Below are 19,494 nucleotides of genomic sequence, written 5' to 3'. Positions count from 1 at the left end.
TGGTGTTTGGTGTGTATCATGCTTCAGAGCATTTTGCCCTGGGGCTATCTTCCTCTGCAGTAGCCACTGCTATTGCTGCTGCTGCCTGTTGCTGCTATAACTCTGAGTCCCACCTCCTATGGCTGGTATTTTCAAGGGTGGCTCAGTAGCACATCATGCTGCACCACATTTTGCCCTGAGGCTATCTTCCTTAGTTGCTGCCACCACTGCTCCCTGCTATTCCCCAGTCTCACAGCCCTCAGGGGCCAGTTTGTGGTGCTTCAGTGGGCCCCCAAGAATTTGGAGATTTCCCTAGCCTTGGTTCTAACTGCTGGGGGAGTGGGGAGAGCAGTAGTCCCTTGTGCAGTTTTGCCCCCTTATAGCATGGGAATTTCCTCTCACTGGCCTACCTTTCAAGTTGTGTGCAATGGAAGAACCCCTTTACTCATCCTGTTTGGACCTCTGTCCTTTTGAGACGTAATGATCCATTTGGAAGAAATTTCCGAGTGGCTCCAAGTTTTTCGTGCTACTAAGTCACCATCTTGGCTCGCCCCTCCTGAAGAAGGACCTTGTAACTAACTGGTTTTCCTTGTTAAGGCAAAGGCAGAGTTGGTTTTCTGTTATGCTCAATTGTAGCAATTACTTTCTTGGGATATTTGGTCATTTTGTAGGGTTACAAAGTAAAGGAAGTGCTCATAATAAATTTTTCAAAAAAGGCAACCACTTAAAAAATAAATGCTCCAAAGACACATGTAAAAACCCAGTGGAATTGTGCATAGGATATGGGAGGGGACTCAGGGGAGGGAAGGGAAAGAACATGATTTTTGTAATCCTGGGAAAATGCTCTAAATTAATCAATTAAATAAAATTTTAAAATAAAAATTTTTAATTTAATTTTAAAAATGCCACTTACGCGCCAGCATTGATTGCAGAAGATGAAAAGGAGAGATATTCTACCAAGAACTCGGTATATTTGGATAGGTGGTGACTAAGGTGGGAATGGTTGAGGATGGTGAGAAATAATTGGAACACAGGTCAGGAAGATGGAACGAGAGAAGTGAACAATTTATAGACTACATGGAAATTCCACACCTTTATATTATGATAGTTTTCTTCATATTAGGTTATGAATATTTTCTTCAAGAAGAGAATTGGTAGGCATTGGACATGAATATTGAGTGATATCACCAAAAATGAAATTGATTATATTTTAACAGCCAGGAAAGATCAGAAGTAGTAAAAAGCTAGAAGGAAAAGTAGTAATGAGGAAAAGAATATAAATGAAATAATTAATCCTGAACTATTTAAAAAGTAATAAATCAAAAATGACTAGTAAACTAAAGAAACAACTGATAAGTTATAATTTGATGCAGAAGTTTAATTTATGTGACTCAATTGCCATAATACAGAGACAGAGAGCCTTAAAAGCCCTTTAGTCAGCAAACGCTCAACATATTTGACAAGTAAAGAGAGAAACTGACCAAAGGCAACACTGTTTTAGAACAAAAACATTTTAAAATCTCATGGAAAAGGGTACTGGATGCCTGGCACATAGCAGGTGCTATATAAATGCTAAATATTAGCTATAAAGTTGTAGCAGATTCAGTCTGTAGTATTTGCGTAGAAGTAAAGGCAGGATGGCTTGAATAATTCAGGATTGCCAGTTGTTCATTAGAACAAGTGAGCAAGTAGTCAAGAGTAAAGGAAACTTTAGTGGTAAGCTGATTACTTTAGCCAAAGTGTTAAGATTGGAAAGGGAAGAACTATGCCAGAGAAAACATATGACATGGGAGAGTACTGAGGGGTGCAGAGACTGAAGATCCTGGTGGATGACATAGAATAGGAAGAGCAGAAGTTTAGAGTTTTTAACTATGGACATGGAAAATTGGTAGGAGATTTTAAGATTAAAATTGTAACAACCGTTTGTGTTGATTTGGAATGTGGGAGTAGATTATGGGAACTAAGGAGATTCAGGAATTGATAGATTAGTGATTAAGGTACCATCAACATATATGTTAAAGTCCCTTAGAATAAAGTCAGGAGTTAGAATAGAAAGGAAGACTTTGAGAACAGTCCTGAACTTCCTGAGAAGGGAGGGGCCAAGAGTTAACTGCCATGAAGATGTGGATTGAGTGATAAATTTGGATAGTTGTTGTTCAGTTGTTTCAATCATGCCAGACTCTTTATGTCTCTGTTTTGAGTTTTCTTGGCAAAGCTGGAGCTGTTTGCTATTTCTTTCTCCAGTGAGAAACTGAGGCAAACAGGGTTAGGTGACTTGCCTAGGGTCACACATCTAGTAAGTATCTGAAGCCAGTTTTAAACTCAGGAAGATGAGTTTCCTTGTTTCTAAACCCATTGCTCTTTCCACTGCACCCTGTAGCTGCTCTAAATTTGGATAGAGAGAACCTCAAATTAGGAGAGGTTGCATACAACTTACAGAGATTTCCCATCAGCATGCATTTCTAATGCAGAGAGTACAAGTAAACAATAAGTTGAACCTAGAAATAAACAGGGGAAGCTCTGGATTGCCTTTAGGAAATTGAAATTTTCCACTGACCCCAATCTTCTCCCCAAGATAAAGGGCCACCTATTTAATTTCAAAATCTTCCAATGCTATTGGCTACAAATACACAAAACAGTCTCCAAAGAATTGAAAATGATGGTAACAGAGAGGGACATAATTGCAGAGCTGCAACATATAACCAAAGTGGGGTAAAGGTTAATAGAAAGAAAAGATGGAGAGATCACATGAGAATGAAGGATGTCAATCAGACAGTATAAGTGCTTTACTAGTATCCCCAGAGTAAGACAAGAAAGCAAGGAACCTCTAGAGTGAATTTATGGAAGGGCATGGACAAGAGAAACACAGGATATCTGACAGCAATCTGTGTTACTCCTGGTGACAACATCCAAGCCAGTGGGTTCACAGATTCATTTGACTATTTTGAGAGAGAGACTATTTCCCCCAAAAGAAAGCAAGCTCCTGAAGGGTAAGAACTATTTCATTTTTTTATCTTTGCATGTCAAATACCAAGGAGTATTTCTTGGTTTCTGCTTAACTCCTTATTGTTGCTTATGAATAACTGAGCATCTCTACTACTATTCTTTTAAACCAAGAGATTTATGTTAATATCTCTACATTAACTAATAAACAGATCTGTTAATTTAGCTACTATTTATCAAATTTTCTACCACTCAGATTCTTTTTTTTTAAACCTTTACCTTTCATCCTAGAATCCATACTGTGTTTTGGTTCTAAGGCAGAAGAGCAGTAAGAGCTAGGCAATGGGGGTGAAGTGACTTGCTGAAGGTCACATAGCTAGGAAGTGTCTAAGGGTAGATTTGAACCCAGACCTCTCATCTCTAGGCCAGGCTTTCAAAACACTGAGCCACCTAGCTTCCCTCCTTCATGTGGATTCTTATTCATATCCCGTTCTCTAGTCCTTGGGAAAATGCATCTGAATAGGTGGGGCCAACAGAATCAATCAGTCACTCAATTACTAAATATTTATTAAACATCAGTTATGTGCCAAGATCTGTGCAAAGGGCTGGGGATACCCAAAGAAAAAAAGAAAGAAAAAAGAAAAAGAAAGGGAGTCTTTTTTTCTGAAAGAACTCATAGTCTAATGGGAGAGACAACATGCAAATAACTAATTGGAGATAATCAACACTGAGAACACAGTAGAATTAAGAGATGGCACTCCAGCCTTAATGAATTGGAAAACATTTATTGAGTACCTACTATATATGCCAGGCACTATGCTAAGCTCTGGGGATGCAAAGAGGCAAAAGACAGTCCTTTCCCTCAAGGAGCTTACAATTATGAGGGAGACTACATGTACATAAATCTATAAAGCAAGTTATATACAGAATAAATAGGAAATAATTAAAAGAGGGAAAGCACTAGAACTAAGAGGGAGTAAGGAGGATTTCCTGTAGAAGAGAGGATTTTAGTTGAAATTTAAAGGAAGCTAAGCAACTCTGTACTCAGAGCAGCAAAGGGAGAATGTTCCAGGCTTAAGGGATGTAAAAAAATATCATCTCCCCATCTCCCCTAAATTTTTAACTGTTACAGGGATAAAGAAAAAGCCAGGAGTGAAGAGAAGAGACATGGGGTCTTGTTCACAAAGCAGCCAGCTAGGCTTAAGCAACCACAATTACCAGACCAGTCATTCAGTGACTCATAGGATTCTGAGAAACATGGTTCCTGAAGCTAAGGGGCACAAAAGGCCAATAGAGTCCAACGAGTTGCCTGCTGTTTCAGAGGATTATCAACATCCGCTTGTGTTCCTTTCATTATATTATAAAGGTTTTGTCCACCTCTGTTTTGTCTGTCTTTAATCATTAACTACCTGAGTGGTGATCTTCCTCTATCCCTAGGATAGGAATTATTCATTCAAATCCATTTTTTCATATGTGTTGACTAGTTTTGCTGACTAGCCTAGATCTTCCAGAGCATAGACACTGGGCAACCTCATTTTTCTAAAAACCCCACAGTGCTTAGGACAGGTTTTATGCATAGGAGGGTATTTAGTCCGAGATTATTAATAGATTGTTAAGAAGATATGCATTAGGGGGCAGCTGGGTAGCTCAGTGGATTGAGACCCAGGCCTAGAGACAGGAGGTCCTAGGTTCAAATCTGGCCTCAGACACTTCCCAGCTGTGTGACCCTGGGCAAGTCACTTGACCCCCCATTGCCTAGCCCTTACCACTCTTCTGCCTTGGAGCCAATACACAGTATTGACTCCAAGATGGAAGGTAAGGGTTTAAAAAAAAAAAGAATATATGCATTAGCAGTTCAATAGTCCTACAATATCCATCCTCATTTCAATGTATCTTTTATTATTGATTTGTGTCAACCAAACTAGCCCTTCTAATTCACCCATATAAAATGTAATATGATGATACCATCTAATTCTAATTTACCCACATAAAATTTAATAGGCTGACATACATGGAAGACAAGGCTTAGGAAAATGGGGAAGAATTGGGATAGATGGTGGGACATAAGGGAAATATACTAAATTTGTCATCTATGGCCTAGTAAATTCTCTACTCACTTCACCATTTGTGAATCATCCCAGCCTCAAGGACCCCTGCTATAGGGTTCCTTGTTTCTATGGCACCCAGTACTTCAGAACATCCAGAAACTTGGGTCTATAAAAAATAAAATTCTAAACTGTCTTTGTCTCAACCAAATTTTCTGTGTCTCCTTTTTTCCTCTTGCCCTGCCTGAGGCACAAGACCCAGTTGCTCTTAAAGAGAAGCACAGACTCCTATTGCTCCCAGGATCCATGAAAATAAGTTATCTAGTTGGGAACAGCACCATCAGGGAGAGGTGAAAGGGGTAAAGAAAAGGTTAACATTTGCTGCTTCATCTGGTTCTGAGTCATACCAGCAATTACCATACCCCATCTTCAACTTGCATCATGGTAACTCTGACGAATATGGTTCTTTTGAAAAAAACTCAAGAAACTGAAGATTACATAGTAACTGTGGAAATAGGTGAGGAATTTGTGCTGTGGAATGGGGGAGTTCAAAGAAAGGGAAGGAATTGGGGAAAAGCAGATTAGCAAAAGGCAGATTTGAGTCCAATATTATGAACTAGTTTAAATGCACACACTGGTAAAACAGAAATGAGAGTTGTAGGCTGGAAAAAGATGGAGTTGAGGATGTTATGAGAAAAAGGGATGTGGATAGAGTCATAGTGAGAAAGTTTGTATTTTGTAAATTAAATGAATTATAAGGTCGATTGAAAGGAATCCACTAAGTAGATGTATTTTATTGTAAGCTTATCCTGTATCCCCAACGCCAAACACAGTGTTTGGCACATGGAAGGCACACAATAAATACTTTTTTGACTGAAGGAACTTTGACATTAAAAATGGAAATGTATAAAACATGTTTTTAATGTTACAGTAGACTTTTAAAATGATATTTTGTTTTTCCCCTATTACATGTAAAAACAAGATCTTTAACCTTTTTTTTAGTTCCAAATTTTCTCCCTTCTTCTGACCCTCTCTCCCTCCCTGCCCTATTCCCTTCCTGAAATGGTAAGCAATCTGGTATACATTTTACATGTGCAATCATGGAAAACTTTTTTCCATATTAGCCATTTTGTGGAGAAATTTCAAATAAAAAATGAAGAAGAAGAAGAAAATGAAATACAGTATGCTTCAGTCTGCAGTTCTTTCTCAGAGAGCAGATGGCATTTTTCATCATGTGTCTCTGGGATTGTCTTGAATCACTGAATTGATGAGAATAATTTAGGTCATTCATAGTTGTTGATCAAGAAATATTGTGTCACTGTATACAGTGTTCTTCTGGTTCTTCTCACTCACTTCTCTTTACATCAGTTGATGTTAGTCCAGATTTTTCTGAAATCATCCTGCTTGTCACTTCTTATAGCATAGTGGTATTCAATCACAATCAATATACCTCAACTTGTTCATCCATTTCCCAAATGATGAACAACTCCTTAATTTCCAATTCTTTGCTACCACAAAAAGAGCTGCAGTAAATATTTTTGGAAAAACAGGTCCTCCTCTCTCTCTCTCTCTCTCTCTCTCTCTCTCTCTCTCTCTCTCTCTCTCTCTCTCTCTCTCTCTCTCTCTCTCTCTCCCTCTCTGTCTCTCTCTCTTCCTCTCTGTCTCTCTCTCTCTCTCCCTCTCTCTCTCTCTCTCCCTCTCTCTGTCTCTCTCTCTGTCTCTCTCTCTCTCTGTCTCTCTCTCCCTCTCTGTCTCTCTCTCCCTCTCTCTGTCTCTCTCCCTCCCTCTCCCTCTCTCTCTCTCTCTCTGTCTCTCTCTCTCTCTGTCTCTCTCTCCCTCTCTGTCTCTCTCTTTCTCTCTCTCTCTCTCTCTCTCTCTCTCTCTCTCTCTCTCTCTCTCTCTCTCTCTCTCTCTCTCTCTCCCCCTTCCTCTCTCTCTCTGTCTCTCTCTCTCTCCCTCTCTCTCTCTCCCTCTCTCTCTCTCTCTCTCTCTCTCTCTCTCTCTCTCTCTCTCTCTCTCTCTCTCTCTCTCTCTCTTTGGGATGTAGACCTAGTAATGGTATTGACAGATCAAATGTACAGTTTTAGAGTCCTTTGAACAGAGTTCCAAATTGCTCTCCAGAACGTCCAGATCAGATCCAATTAGATCTACACCAACATTTTTCCACAACCCTTCCAACATTTATCATTTTCCTTTTCTGTCAATCTCATTCGATATAGGATCTAATGTCACTATGACATTAAAATGGCCATGGGCAAAACCAAACCTAGATAACCACTTAAGACAATAACTTGGGGAGTGGTTACCTGTACTAGTCTTCTTTGGAACTAGACTGTCTCTCTAAGTCACCCCATGAAAAACACCTTGGTATGGTTTTCTTTTCTTAGCACTCTCAAGGCCTCAAAACTTAAGCTTGGGCCAAGAGGAACTGGAAAAGAAGAGGAATTGGGTAAAGAGCTGGGTGCACTTCAAAATAATTGGATAATATCTTCTTGTGCTTCTGTTCCATTCAAGGCAGGCGACTTGGAGGAGAATTTATGGAAGTCTTCCTTCAAAGCAATACAGGAAGGGGTAGTAGGTAGTATGGTTTTTGGGGAACCATCTATCAAGAGTCTCTCTGAGCTTGCACCTGAGATGCTAAGCTGGAGGTGGTGGTGGTTTCTGCCTATTTCTTTTCACTAAAGATAAGTTTTTCCTATCAGTCATTCTTTTTGGTGTTTGAAGTTGATAAGAATAGGGGAAGGACTGAAGAAAGAGCAGAAATAGTAATAGGGTCAAAAGGGATGGTCAGGGAGAAGAGGGAAAAAGACAAGGATAAGGAAGGAAACATAAAGGAAAGGAACAATATCTCTTAATTAGGAAATAAAAGTATACCTACCCCTCAAGTCCTATCAGCTATGTAAAGACTTATTCTAAAGACTTGCTTCTCTACAAGATAACAAAAGATGAATGGCAACTTTGGTGGAAGGGAAGAAAATGTGTGGCACCTTTTGCTATGATTCATGTTCAGAAAATTCTTCTGCTTGGTTCCCCAAGGATTTCAGGCAAAAACATCCCATTTTGACTGTATGATAAACAGAAAAAAAAGGTCAGGGAACTAAATTATCTAGACTTTGGTCCTTCTGTTCTCATGTTCCAGGGGTAAGAAAGATGAAAGGAAAACACTCTTTATATACTCCAATTATACTTCTGATTTGAAAACATGGGAATTATGAAGCCTGTATTTAAATTGAAAGGGAGGAAAATAGAAATAGCAACTCATTTAGAAATATGAACTTTACTTTGACTCCCAGGGATCTGATTAAAACTTTTAATATGATTAGTTTTTTTTTTTTCAGATATTGAATGATTCTTGCATCCCTAGTATACTATAGATCCATTATGGTCATAATGATTTCTTAAAGAAATTGTTATAGTTTTTTAGACACTATATTATGAAAATTTTAGATGCTTAATATGACTGTTGTATTGTTGATGTAAATCCAATTTGGTCATAATGAAAGACTTCTTAGATAAATTACTCTAGTTGGTTTTGGCAGGATTTTGTTTAAAAAATTTTAAACAATAGTCATTAATGATATTGGCCTATGGTTTTCTTTTTGTGTTTTATCCTTCCCTAGTTTAGGTATTAGGATTAACTATGTCTCATAAAAGGATTGTGGGAAAGTGATTTCTTTCTAAATTTTTGAGAATATATATAGTAGATATATGGATAGTATGGATAGTAATTGTTCTTTAAAAGTCTTTTTTCTAGTTAATTTGATAATATTTTATTCCTTCCCCAATTACATGTAAAAACAATTTTAAAATTTATTTTAAAAAAATTTTGAGTCCCAAATTCTCTCCTTGCTTCTTTCTCCTCTCTGAGATGATAAGCAATCTGATAAGAGTTTACATGTGCAATCCTGCAAAACATTTTTTCCATATTAGTTCTTTTGTGGAAGAAAATACGAACAAGAAAATGAGGAATGAAAGTGAAATATACTATGTCTTCGTCTAGATTAAGACCCTATAAATTCTCTGAAAATAGATAGTATTTTTCATCATTAGTCCTTTGGGATTGTATTGCTGAGAAGAGCTAAGTAATTCACTGTTCTTCATTGTGCAATATTGCTGATACTGTATATAAATTTCTCCTGAATCTGCTCACTTCATGCTGCATCATTCTTTCTAGGTTTTTCTGAAATCAACCTGCTCATTATTTCTAATATCATAATAGCATTCCAATACAATCATATAACACAATTTGTTCAGCCATTCCCCAATTGATGGACATCTCCTCACTTTCCAATTCTTTGCCACCACAAAGAGTTGCTACAAACATTTTTGTACAAATAGGCCCTTTTCCTTTTTTGTTTTTTAATCTCTTTGGGATACAGCTCTATTAGAGGTATTGCCTAGTTAAAGGGTATGCACAGTTTTAGAGCCTTTTGGACATAGTTCCAAATTGTTCTTCAGTATGTTTGAATCAAATCACAATTCTTCCAACAATGCATTAGTATCTTGATTTCTCCCCCTTCCCTTCAACATTTGTCATTTTCCTTTTCTGTCATAATAGCCAATCTGATAGATGTCAAGTGGTACCTCAGAGTTGTTTTAATTTGCATTTCTCTAATCAAAAGTCATGTAGAGCATTTTTTCACATGACTTTTTTTTCACATATCTTTGATTTCTTCATCTGAAAACTGCCTGTTCATACCTTTGACCATTTATCAATTGGGCAGTGACTTGTATTCTTATACATTTGATTAATTTCTCTATGTATATGAAAACTAAGGCCTTTAATAGAAAAACTTGTAATTTTTTCACCATTATGATTACTGTGTATTACCCTCTTTACTATTTGTCCCCTGGTTTATCATATTTCTTCTCTTCTCTAACTGTTCATCCTCAAACTTGTTTTGCTTCCAACCACCACTTCCTCCTAATTTTGCACCCTTTCTATCAACTCTCTCCCTTCTTTTACTCTTCCTCTCCTATTTTCCTTTAGATAAATTTCTATACACAATTGCATGTGTGTGTTATTTCCTCTTAGAACCAATTCTGATGACCTCTGTTTCTTTTTCTTTTTAATTTTTGTTTAAGTATTTTTCCACGATTACATGATTCATGTACTTTTATTTATGTATTATCACTCAATACCTATTTCCATATTAATCATTTTGGTAATAATCTTTTAAAAACCAAAACCCCACATCCATACTTGTATAAACAAGTGAAAAATCAAATGCTTTCCTTTTGTGTTTCTATTCTCACAATTCTTTCTCTCGATGTGGATAATATTCCTTCTCACCAGTCCCTTGGTATTGTCCTGGATCATTGCATTGCTATCAGTAGCAAAGTTAATTACATATGATCATCCCACAAAGTTTCAGTCCATGTGTACAATGTTCTGGTTCTGTTCATTTCTCTCCACATCAGTTCATGGAGATCTTTCCAGCTCATATAGAAATCAAGCAGTTTATCATTCCTTACAGCATAATAGTATTCTATCACCATCATATACCACAATTTGTTCAGCCATTCCCAATTGAGGGACATCCCCTCATTTTCTAATTTTTGCCACCACAAAGAGCTCAGATATGAATATTTTTGCATAAGTATTCCTTTCCTCTTTGGGGTACAATCCTAGTCATGGTATTGCTGGATCAAAGGGTATTTATTCTTTTAAAACCCTTTGGGCATAATTCCAAATTGCCTTCCAGAATGGTTGGATCAATTTGCAACTCCACTAGCAGTGTATTAGTGTCTCAAATTTGCCACATCCCCCCAACATCCATTATTTTTCTTTACTTTCAAATTGGCCAATCTGCTAGGTGTGAGGTAGTACCTCAGAGCTGTTTTGATGTGTATTTCTCTAATTAGGAGGGATTTAGAACACTTTTTGATGTGACTATTGATAGTTTTGATTTCTTCATCTGAAAACTGCCCATTCATATCCTTTGACCATTTGTCAATTGGTGAATATCAGCCAATTCTTATACGATAAAGGTTCTAGTACTCTCCTTCTCATCTCCCCATCTTGCCCTTAACTATAAAACCTCTTTCATGCCTCTTTTATGTGAAATAATTTACCCCATTCTGCCTTTCGCTTCCCCCATCTCCCAGGGCATTCCTCTTTCTCATCCCTTAATTCTATTATTTTAAGTATCATCCCATCATATTCAACTCACATCCTTGCTCTCTGTCTATGTATATTCCTTCTAACTGCCCTAATAATAGTAAAGTTCTTAAAAGTAATAAAGAGCATCTTTTCATGTAGGAATGTAAACAGTTTAACCCTACTGAATCCCTTGTCAATTCTTCCCCTCCCCCATTTACCTTTCTATTATTTCTCCAGAGTCTTGTATTTGAGAGTCAAATTTTTTATGCATTTCAGTTCTTTTCATCAGGAATGCCTGAAAGTCCTCTGTTTCATTTAATATCCATTTTTCTTTCTGAAGGATTATAATCAGTTTTGCTGGGTAGGTGATTATTAGTTGGAATCCTAGCTCTATTGTCCTCTGTGTAAGAATTAAAAATTATGAGGCTGGTTGTCACTTAATAACTTTATTAAATCAAAAGTAGTAATAGTAGTAGGGAGGAGAGAGAGAAGTAGGAGAGAGGTAGAGAGGTTCTTAGCTTTCCTAATCTGTGGCTGCCATTATGGAGGTAGTCCAATAATTTTTAAATTGTCTCTCCTGGATCTGTTTTCCAGGTAAATTGTTTTGTTTTGTTTTGTTTTGAGATATTTTATATTTTCTTCTATTTTTTTCATTCTTTCAATTTTGTTTTATTTTTTCTTAATGTTTCATGAAGTCATTATGTTATATTTTTTCAATTTTTACTTTTAAAGACTGGATTTCTTCTATAACTTTTGGATCCTCCTTTTCCATTTGGTCCATTCTAATTTTCATGGCACTCTTTTCTTCATGGAATTATTCCTTTTTGTCTCTTTTTCAAGTAGGTCAATTTTGTTTTTTAAAAAACTATTTTCATCATTGTATTACCCTACAAGCTTGCAGAGGAGACAGAATCAGCAAGCTACTTTCAGAATTCCCAATCTACAGGTTTAAAAAAAAAAGGTCGGCCTAAAAAATGAGCACAGAACAGAAAAAACACTTAACCCTCAAAAATGTCTATGGAGGCAAAAAGCAAAGCATAGAACCAACAGGAGATGGTGAGGCCCAACCAACCTCAAGCAAAACTTTAGAAAATGAGAATTGGTCTCAAGTTCTGGAAGAACTTGAAAAGGAATTAAAAAATCAAATAAGACAAGTTGAAGAAAAATGGGGAAAAGAAATGAAAGTAACACAAAAAGAAAATAACAGCTTAAAAAACAAAATTAGTCAACTGGAAAAAGAGGCACAAAAATAGTACATCATTTGATGACCAAAGAGTCCTCCCTACATCCCTAATTATGTAGCTCACCACCGACCTTTTCTCTCCATTTGGTCATCTTCCATCTTCATTTGCTTCAGCAGAATCTTTTCCCTGGGTCTCTGCCTTCCCATTCATGATCCCAGAAACTCTAACTGCACTCCCCCCAACCCCTGGCAGGCTAAGTGGTCTCTCTAAGAACTAAGTCCTTGAAGTTAACAATTAGTGTAAGGTCCTTATCTCACTTCACAAAAAAATCTCTATTCATCCAAAGGGGCATTCATCAGTAACTTACTACCTTCACCATCAAAACAAGGCCTTCCTGCCTCACTCCTTTGAAATCCTTCCCTAAACCTCTTTTTACCCACTCTCCTACAGGCTGTCCTCTTCCTAACAGACCAGAAGAGTCATTGCTAATCCCTGATTTGACAAGAGCACATCAGACATTGCCCTCTAACTTCCTTCCTTCCTTCCTCCCTTCTATGCACTCTTTTTTTCTTGGTTGTTGTTTTCTTATTTGATCCCAGAAAACAATTGTTTCATGCCTGATCATGCCACATAGTTAGGTCCACTAATGCCTCAGACTTCTGCCTTCACCTCTGTCACCTTGTGTACCATTGTGAATGAAGTCTCTTAGTAGTCTTTCTGCTATTACTCTTGCTGATGCTTTTGCTATTCTTGGCTACTGCATTTGTTCTCCTCTCCTGCACTTGTGTTGTCTTGGATGTTTAAGAAGAAAATAATCACTCTCTTTGCTCTGAGCTTTGGTCCCAGGTGCTCAGTGGCTGTGTCCAGTGCTGGAGTAGCCTAGATGCCAAAGAGAGGAATTAGATTTCTGCTACACTCACACACTCACACATGCACACACACACACACACACACACTGTTTAACATACACAAGACTCAAACACAAATCATCAGAAATTTAAACAAGCAGCAGCAATAACTAGTTACACTTTCCTGGAAGTTTGAGCCTTAAACGTCAGAATTGGTGAATAGGCACTGTTACATTCTATCTTGGCTTTGCACTGTCCAATCAACTCTCTCCAGCTCCTCCTAGTGGTAGTTTTCTCCAAGAAGTAAGAGAATCATTTTTATGGACTTGGGCACTGACTGTGTGCGCCCAGTTAACTCCAGACCTCTCTGATTCCCAAAGTTACCCCCAACACACCCATCTTGGGAATGCATTTTGGTCAGCTATAACCAGGAAAGGAGACACAAAGCTCATACTTACCTAGTTGAATTCCCCTTCTCTAACTACCCTCAGTTACCGTGCTAATGGTGTTGAGGAAGGGTGATCCCTCTCCAAGCCCTCAAGAAATAGAATATTTCTAACATAATCTATGGAAGAGAAAACAGTGCCTGAAGTCTAGTCACTGTCACTGCCATTCCATTTTAAAATTCACTTCTTCTTAGCAACCAATAAAGGGATTGCTTCATTATTCCAAAGCGCTGAGTCCCTTGGCACTTTGGCACACATGCCGCCATGGACTTCATCAGCCCCAAACAGGCAGACCAGAAGCAGCAAGGGCAGCTCTCTACTTGCTCTATACACTAAACTTTCCCACCTGGTGCTCTTTCCCCCAACCCCACATCTGTAACTGAGTTCAAATATGATGTCAGAAACTTACTAGCTAAGTGCTTCTGGGCAAAGCACTTACCGGCTTGTGTCTTGTTTCAGTTTCATCAGCTATAAAATGAGGATAATACTTTGCGAGGTTATTGAGAGATTCATGTGAAATAATTGTTCTCATCTGTTCGTTCTAGCAGGGGTAGTCTTCTGGGGTAGACATCCTTTCTAACTCATCCAGGGATTTGAGGTCTGTCAGTTACCCTCAATCTGCCTGAGCCCATCAGCCTAGATGGTTTTTCTGGAGCCACAGATGAGAGGTGGACACCAAAAGTGAATGAGCAGCCCTGAAAAGGATCTTTTCACACCAGAGGTGCTACTTCTCCCTGAACACCCCATATACCCCTGTGGAGTGCTTAGAGTTTGGTCAGACATTGAAGATACCAGTCGACTTGACTTTTGTCCTGCCACTGGACTTCAATGAATCTGGAAAAGAGAGTGAAGCTGAGAACTTTCTCCAATTCTGCCTCACTTAAATTTGGTCCTCTATGAAAATAAAGGAAGAACAATTGACTAGGTCCAATAAAACACACATACACAGAAACTATTCATTACTTTGATGATATAACAATTCTTTGAGAGCCAAAAGCAAAATAGGTGAAACGTATTTCTTATCTGTTGTTTCTAGTTCCCCAAGGATGCAACCTGAGGAAAGTAGATGATAATAATAACAACCAATAGCTTTTTAAGGTTTGCAAAATGATTTATATGCATTATCTTATTCAATCTTCAAAATAGCCCTGTAAGGTCAGTGGTACTGATACTGTTTAGCTGTTTTGACTATGGAAACTGAGGGGGGTGGGAAGGAGTTAAATGATTTTCCCAGGATGTGCACAGTAAATGTGTGAGGAAAGATTTGAATCCAGGTTTTCCAGGTTTCAAATCTAGCGCTTTGTTTGCTATGTCATGGTAGCAGGAGGAGCTAAGATGAAGCCTTAGCAAAGATTTTCCGTCATAGGTAGATGTTGGATCATACCAGGGAAGAAGGCTGTGCTATCTCAATTTTGGTTAGCTTGAATAGGAGAAACTCCTGTCAATCTAAGCTGAGAGAGGGCTGCCTTGCTTATAAACAAGTGCATGTACGAAATGTACATGCTATCTTCTTGCCGCTAAGTGTTACAGGGGCTGGTGACTCCCCAAAGGAGAACAGAGAACTAGAGACATCTGAAGAGTAAATGAAGATAAAGGCTGGGTCCTCAGGGAGCAGAGAAAAGGGAAGAAAGGGCGGAGCAGCCAGATCAGTATCTCCCAGTGGGAAGGAGAAAGTCTCGGTTCCTTCCCCCTCCCCTTTTGCTTCCACCTGGCTCCGCCCCAACTTCAGCACGCTCCCTTCCCCCCAAGGACGGTCAGAAGGGAAGCAGTCGCCCGCGAAAGCTGCAGACTACAGGCAAGGTTTGGGGTTACCCGGGCTGAGCCTGGGGGAAAGCCTAGCAACTTACATGGGGATGGGCCGTATAAGAGGATGTAGTGGGAAGAGCTGGAAGAAAATGGGACGGGGAAAGCGGATGTGGAATGAAAAGCAGGAGAGGAGAAGGGGGGATGGGGAAGGACGGACTAGGGACCCGGCGAATCAATCCTAGGACACCCCACCCCACTCCACGGCACTCCTACCTGCCAGCTTTACCTGCCAAGCGCAGCTCTGCTCCCTAGGGGAGGTTGAGGGTGGGGTCGGGGTCCCTAGCCCAAAGGGGGCCTAGCCCTTGCCTACCTCTTCGCTGCCCAAGCAGTCATCTAAGGACAAGGAAGCTCTCCCCTCTCCCCTCCCCAGTGATATGACGCAGTCTCTTTCTGTATTTTGTTTTTATGTCCACGTGAGCGGGGTGGGGAACATGGCTGGCTGGCTAGATGTATGTCATTTCAGGTTTTTGAATATATCCCACTATGATTCTTTTCCTTATTTCGCATAGGCATTTGCCTCTGTAGATTTCGCTCTTCAATTTGTGCCCATAGATTTTTGTCTTTGTGTGTGCATGTCTGTGAGAGTATATTCATGTACCTTTGTGTGTGCACACGTGCACGCGCGCCCGCTGCCCAGATTCGTGACCCAGCACTGACTCTACTTTCCCCTTGTTGCCTGTGAAGCCTCAAGACTGTGAGACCTTTATGTAGTCACTTCTTTTCTGCAGAGAGCCCTGATAGTGAGGGGCTATGGTTAGGCCCGAAGGAATCAATGAACTCAAATAATAAATAACTCTTTCCTTCCTTCATTTATCGGGTTCTGCCTTCTCTAGTTCTTCCCACGATCCTGAGTTACTGAGGTGCCTCTCTCTGTGTGAATGAATGTATCTATGTACAAGTGTACCACTTGTTTGTTACTGTATGAGGCCATGTCGTGGATGGTGTTTCTGTATCTGTATAGATGTTTCTATGTATTTGACTATGTACTAAATAGTCAAGTGGCTATTATGAGCATAAACTATGTGCTGGGCAGTAAGGAATACAAAAAAAGACGGTGACATTCCTCATTCTTGAGGAAGAAACCAGAAATACATGTGGGAAATAATTAAATATCAGTTGTACAAGGTGGTATATGATGATAATATAATTATATAATATAGATAATATATTGTGGTATATGATTATAATATTTTATATATAGAATAATAAATAATATAATATAATATAATAAATATAGATTAGAAATAGGAACTGAGAGAAATTAGATCTCAGAGGGCTGTGAGTATTCAGAGAAAGCTTTTCTTCAGAGTGGTTGGCATTAGGTGATATCTTCAAGGATTGAAGAGGGAGCATTCTAAGCAGAGTTCCTACTTTATAAGTATAGACAAAAAGGAGAAAAGTGGTGAATGGTGAGTGATGGATAGACCAATCTGACTACTGCTGAGGGTTCATATTGGATAAGAGTTGGAAATTCAAGTTGTGGAGGAATTGGAATGCCCAGCTTAGCCATTTGGACTTAATCATGTAGGCAGTGGAAAAAACATTGAAGGTTTTGAGCAGGCAGAAGTAATTAAGCGATTGTTAAAAAAGGTTAATCTGCTACCAGTATGTATGATCAATTGAACACAAGAGAGATTAGAAACTTTATTAGGAATTCAAGTAGAAGATGGTCAAGGTTGGTGGTGGTGAAAATGGAAAGGAAGGAATGAGCAAGAAGCAGCATGAAAGAAGCCTTAAGAAGATTTAGCGATTGTGTGTATACAAAGAGGAAGCCAAAGGTGACTGACATTTTGAATTGGATGATTGAAAGAATGAAGATATATCTTCACATATATAAATATGTATGTGTGTGTATAGATATACATATATATACGTTTCTATGCTGTGAATATGAGTTTGCTTCAACAAACATTAAGTATCTATCTTAGTAAGTGCCAGGTACTGTGCTGTGTACTAGAGATACAAAGAAAAAAATGAGACAGTCTCTGCCTTTAAGGAGATTATATTCTACTAAGTGAAAGCAAAATGTACACAGATAAATACAAAATATATACAAAGTATATAAGTTTAGAGGAACACTAACCCCTAAGGGAAGCAGAAAGTTTCTTCAGGAGGATGGCATTTTAGCTTAACCTTGAAAAAAGTGAGGAATTAATTCTAATTAATTAATTCTAAGAGGCAGAAGGGAGGAGAGAGAGTGTTCCAGGTGTGGAAAGAGCCTGTATATACATAAGATGTATAAGAGGCTGGATTTGGAGTATAAGTAGGTTAGTATGGCTGAAAAATGGGTCTCTATAATCGGTTGGAAACAATGATGGATTGAATACGGATTTTGAAGGACTTTAAATGACAAACATGTTCTAGAGACAATAGGGGGGAAGGAGTATAATATGGTCTTATAATTTAGGAGATTTGTTCTGGCAGTTTTCTGGAGACTGGGTAGGAGAGAGGGAAAGACGGGTTGTAAGGAGAATGTTAGAAGGCTGTTGAAGGGATCAGAGCACAAATTGGGCCTAGGAAGTAGTCAGAAAAGGATGCTTGCAAGAGAAGTTTTGGAGGTAGAATGACAAGAGGGCAACTCATTGGATTGGATTGGAAGTAATGAGGAATGAAACATAACTGGTGATTGGAACCAAAATTAGGAAGCTTGAAGGAGAGCAAAGGCTTGGGGGGAAAGATAGTTCTATATTCAACAAGTTAGTTCAGAATGTTTAGTAAGTACGGGTGATTGATTTGGAACTGGAACTCAGAAGAGAAATGATGGTAGGATATGTAGATTTGGGAAATACCTGCATACAAATGAGAGTTGAAACTACAGGAGCTGATGAGATCACCTAAAAAGGAAGAGTAAAGAGAAATAAGAGGGCCCAGGAGAGAGCCCAAGGGTATACCATCTATGGGGGACAGGACTTGTATGATCTTGGATGATTGCAAAGGAGACTGAGGAATAATGGACAGATATTACAAGGAGTTGAGAACTGAGTAGCAGGAAATAAAGAAATGAAGGAAATATGCTCAAGTATAAAAGACAAAGATGTAAGAAAATGCCCCACATCCATATTGGTATATATGTTTGTAAGACATATATTCACATGGACAATGTGAAAAGCTAACTTGGATAGAGAAAGAGCTGGGTGATAGTCAAGAGCCTGAGAGTAAGAGTGGGATGAATGAGTCACCAATAACTCTCACCCCAGCTTTAGTACTTATTCCTAACCCTAGACCTGGATTTCACCCAAATCCTGATTCTAGCCCTTCTCCATGTTTCTTAAATACAAATTATCATTCCTTCCCTAACACCAGACCTCACCTTGCTAATTTACTAGCTTTCCATTACTGCTTTACTCTCCTTGCTGAGTTTCTTCTTTCTTTCCCCAGCTGCTTCTACCTCCATCTTCCCATCAGAATACCTTTAAAAAATGGAAGAGCCCCTGGAGCTCATCCCATTTTTGCTTTTCTAGTTAGACACCTCCCCTTAATTTAGCCCTGTTCTCCAAATAGACCCCATTTGGAGTGGGAAGGATTAGCCAAGGGCTGACACAGCCATGGGCTCAATTACACTGACATTTCAGCTTGTCACTCTGATAGGAAACAGCTCTGAGGCTCTTGTCTCAGGAAAGTTCAAAAAGTGCCAAGTCACAGAGTCCAGACTCAGTGTAAGAAGAAGCAAGCGGAAAGAGGGGGCCACAGCCTATCCAAGCCAGCAACATCCTAATCTGTCTCTCTCTTAATTGACCATTTTTGCCTTCCAGAGTGGATCATGAAGCATGATGCACATCTTCAGGCCAAAACTCTGGGGATTGGCAAAGCAATTGCTGTGCTCACCTCTGGGGGAGATGCCCAAGGTAAGTGAAAAGGTCCCACTCAGTGAAGGGTATAAGATCTTATTAGAACTTCTGACTTCAGAACTGGGCCTATCTGAAAAGCCAGTCACATTTAATACTCTCAGTGAATTTGAAGTCTATAAAGCCTCCATACTCCATTTGTTTCCCTAAATTATTATCAAATCTTTTAAAGTTCTTCCAAAAGTAGAGTGTCCCTTGCACTTTTTGTTACCCTAAAGGATTGGGCACCAAATTTGCTTTTGATTCATTTATTCAATAGAAGAAGCCAAAGATAAAAGGAGGAAGAGGGAATAGC

At 38.9% G+C, this 19,494-nt stretch overlaps 1 protein-coding gene across 4 annotated transcripts in view; it reads left to right on the top strand.

The window, feature by feature from the left end:
* PFKM (phosphofructokinase, muscle) overlaps nucleotides 1–19,494 on the top strand; it is a 53,847-nt gene that overhangs the window by 6,621 nt on the left and 27,732 nt on the right. The window contains exons 1-2 of one of the 4 annotated variants that reach the window (XM_056798368.1): nucleotides 5,221–5,484; nucleotides 19,107–19,199. In XM_056798368.1, coding sequence (XP_056654346.1) covers nucleotides 5,409–5,484; nucleotides 19,107–19,199 — 169 coding nt within the window. In that variant the 5' untranslated portion in view covers nucleotides 5,221–5,408. Of the gene's footprint in view, nucleotides 1–5,220; nucleotides 5,485–15,088; nucleotides 15,344–18,884; nucleotides 19,011–19,106; nucleotides 19,200–19,494 lie in introns of those variants that run through there. The other 3 variants (XM_056798369.1, XM_056798371.1, XM_056798370.1) reach the window with 3 other exon arrangements.

This window comes from Monodelphis domestica, chromosome 5 (genome assembly GCF_027887165.1).
Source record: "Monodelphis domestica isolate mMonDom1 chromosome 5, mMonDom1.pri, whole genome shotgun sequence".
NCBI lineage: Eukaryota > Metazoa > Chordata > Mammalia > Didelphimorphia > Didelphidae > Monodelphis > Monodelphis domestica.
Note: the sequence above shows the minus strand (reverse complement) of the source record. Positions and strands in the feature narration are given on the sequence as shown.